This window comes from Myotis brandtii, unplaced genomic scaffold (assembly GCF_000412655.1).
Source record: "Myotis brandtii unplaced genomic scaffold, ASM41265v1 scaffold277, whole genome shotgun sequence".
Classification (NCBI taxonomy): Eukaryota; Metazoa; Chordata; class Mammalia; order Chiroptera; family Vespertilionidae; genus Myotis; species Myotis brandtii.
The window spans coordinates 880,598-882,603 of NW_005360548.1; the positions used below are offsets into that span (position 1 = coordinate 880,598).

The 2,006-nt window shown below is 62.2% G+C and overlaps 1 protein-coding gene across 1 annotated transcript in view; it reads right to left on the reverse strand.

Annotated features, from left to right (window-relative positions):
* The window catches only part of LTBP4 (latent transforming growth factor beta binding protein 4), a 44,583-nt gene that overhangs the window by 31,322 nt on the left and 11,255 nt on the right, over positions 1–2,006 (reverse strand). Inside the window, 4 exon segments of the mRNA XM_014541694.1 lie at positions 659–823; positions 1,297–1,421; positions 1,480–1,552; positions 1,938–2,000. Of these exon segments, the coding sequence (XP_014397180.1) occupies positions 659–823; positions 1,297–1,421; positions 1,480–1,552; positions 1,938–2,000 (426 nt within the window).

Sequence of the window (2,006 nt, forward strand, 5' to 3'; positions counted from 1 at the left end):
GGGGGGGGGGGGGGGGGGGGGGGGAGAGAGGGAGAGGGAGCCTTGGTTGGGGATGAGGGTTGGCCTGGGAGTGTATCAGGGGTTTGGATTAGATGCTGGGATGGGTGGTACCCTGGCCAAAGGCTGGGACATCTCAGAGGCCAAGTGTGGGACCAAGGATGGTTTTCCCTATTTGGGATGGTGGTGGGGTCTGGTTTGGGGTCTACAGAGACTAGGATGAAGGCCAGGAAACAGTCAGGTCCCTTGTGGGGTCTGGTTTTAAGCAGAAGCTAGATTTCCAGGGAGGTGACTCAGGGAGGGCCCTGTGTGGGGCGGGGCCCAAGGAGGAGCCTATGTTGAAGGCAGTGTCTCAGGACCTGGGGACTTGGCTAAAGCATGGGGACACGGAGGGACAGGTGGAGTATCTCAGGAGCTAGGAGTAGCCAAAGCTGGAGGTGATGCTCAGAAGAAGGTAGTGTGTCTCAGGGGTAGATGCGGCCAAGGATGGTTGTGGCCTGGGGTAGAGTTCATTCTGAGGGTAGCCGGTCTCGGAGGCTGGGGAAGTGGCCAAGACTAGGAATCAACCAGGTTTGAGGGCTGTGAGCCTCAAAGCCTGGGGGCGGGGTCTGAGGCGGGGCCTAGAGTGGGGAGGGGAGTAGGCGGGGCAGAAGGCGCTCACCTGAGCCGAAGGGTGGGCAGAGCTGGCAGCCCCGACCCCAGGCTTTGCCCACACGGCTACAGCAGCAGATCTGTTTGGTGATGTTGCGCAGAATGGGCAGCGAGCAGCCGCCGTCGCGGAGCACGCGGAAGCAGGGCCCCTTGGCCTCTGAGATCACGTGTTGGGCTGGGGGAGGGGGAGGAACATTTCAGAGAGGGTTTGGGAGGGCAGGGGATCTGCGAGGTGGGGTATCCAGGGAGGGTTTGGTGGATTCGAGGGACTTTCAGGAGAGGTCTGAGAGGGCCTGAGGCAGAATGAGGGGTCTCGAGGCCTGAAAAGGCTTGGGGCCTGAGGAGAGTCTGAGGGGTGAATGAGACCATCCGGACGGATCTCGGGGTCAGAAGAAGTCCTGGTGAGGGAAGGTGAAGGATTTGGGGGCCGGGAGGAGCTGAAGGAAGGCTGGGGATCTGGAGACAAAAGGGGTTCTTAGAAATGGCCGAAGAAGGTCCAGAAAGTCCGAGGCGGATCTAATGAGAGACCTGGGAGTCTCGGAGGGTCTGGGGGTGTTTAAGGAAATTAAGGGTCCAGGGATGTGCTGGGATAGGCCTGAGGGCACAGCGGGACGTGGGACCCAGCCTCGGGCCCTCTCGGTGGCTCACAGATGCAGCTGCTGCGGGATGAGTCCAGCAGGAAGCCGTCCGGGCACACGCACGTGTACCCCCCGTGAGTGTTGGCACACTCCCCGTGCTGGCAGCGCCCGCCAGTCGCGCACTCATCCACATCTGCGGGGAGGGACGCAGTGGTCCTAGTGGTGTCAGGGACCCCCTCCCGCCCGGCCCGCTTCGCAGGACCCGTTAACCCTTTCGAAGCCAGCTGGACACGGACCACCTGGGGCTCCCACTCGGTTGGAGTTCCCTGTAAAGAGAGGAGAGGGACGTGCCCAGGGCGAGAGGATGGAGAAAGGAGTGGGCGGGGACGAAAGTGGGGTGGAAGGGACTAAAGGGTGTAGGGTGTCGTTTGAGTTCCGGTGGGCGCTCAGTTGGCGGTCCGACCGAAGATAATGTGGGAGGTTTCAGACTGCATGGCTGGGGCCACGGGACAAAGCCAGGCTGAGAGCAGAGTAGCCAATGTCCAAGGTGGCGTAGGCGGTCCCAGAACATACGGATAAGGCCAGACTGGAAGTGACCCCCAGCCAGGCAGGCCTGGCTATTTTGAGGACAGGTTTTGTCGCCGGGCAGAGTGCGAGGGGGTTCTCACCCCTCCCCAGCTCCGAGCACCTCGGGGGCGTCCTGGGGCTTACCCGGGTGCTCCGAGCACGACTGACAGTCGTGAACGCCCCAGGCCACGCCGGCCCCTCCGCAGCAGACAT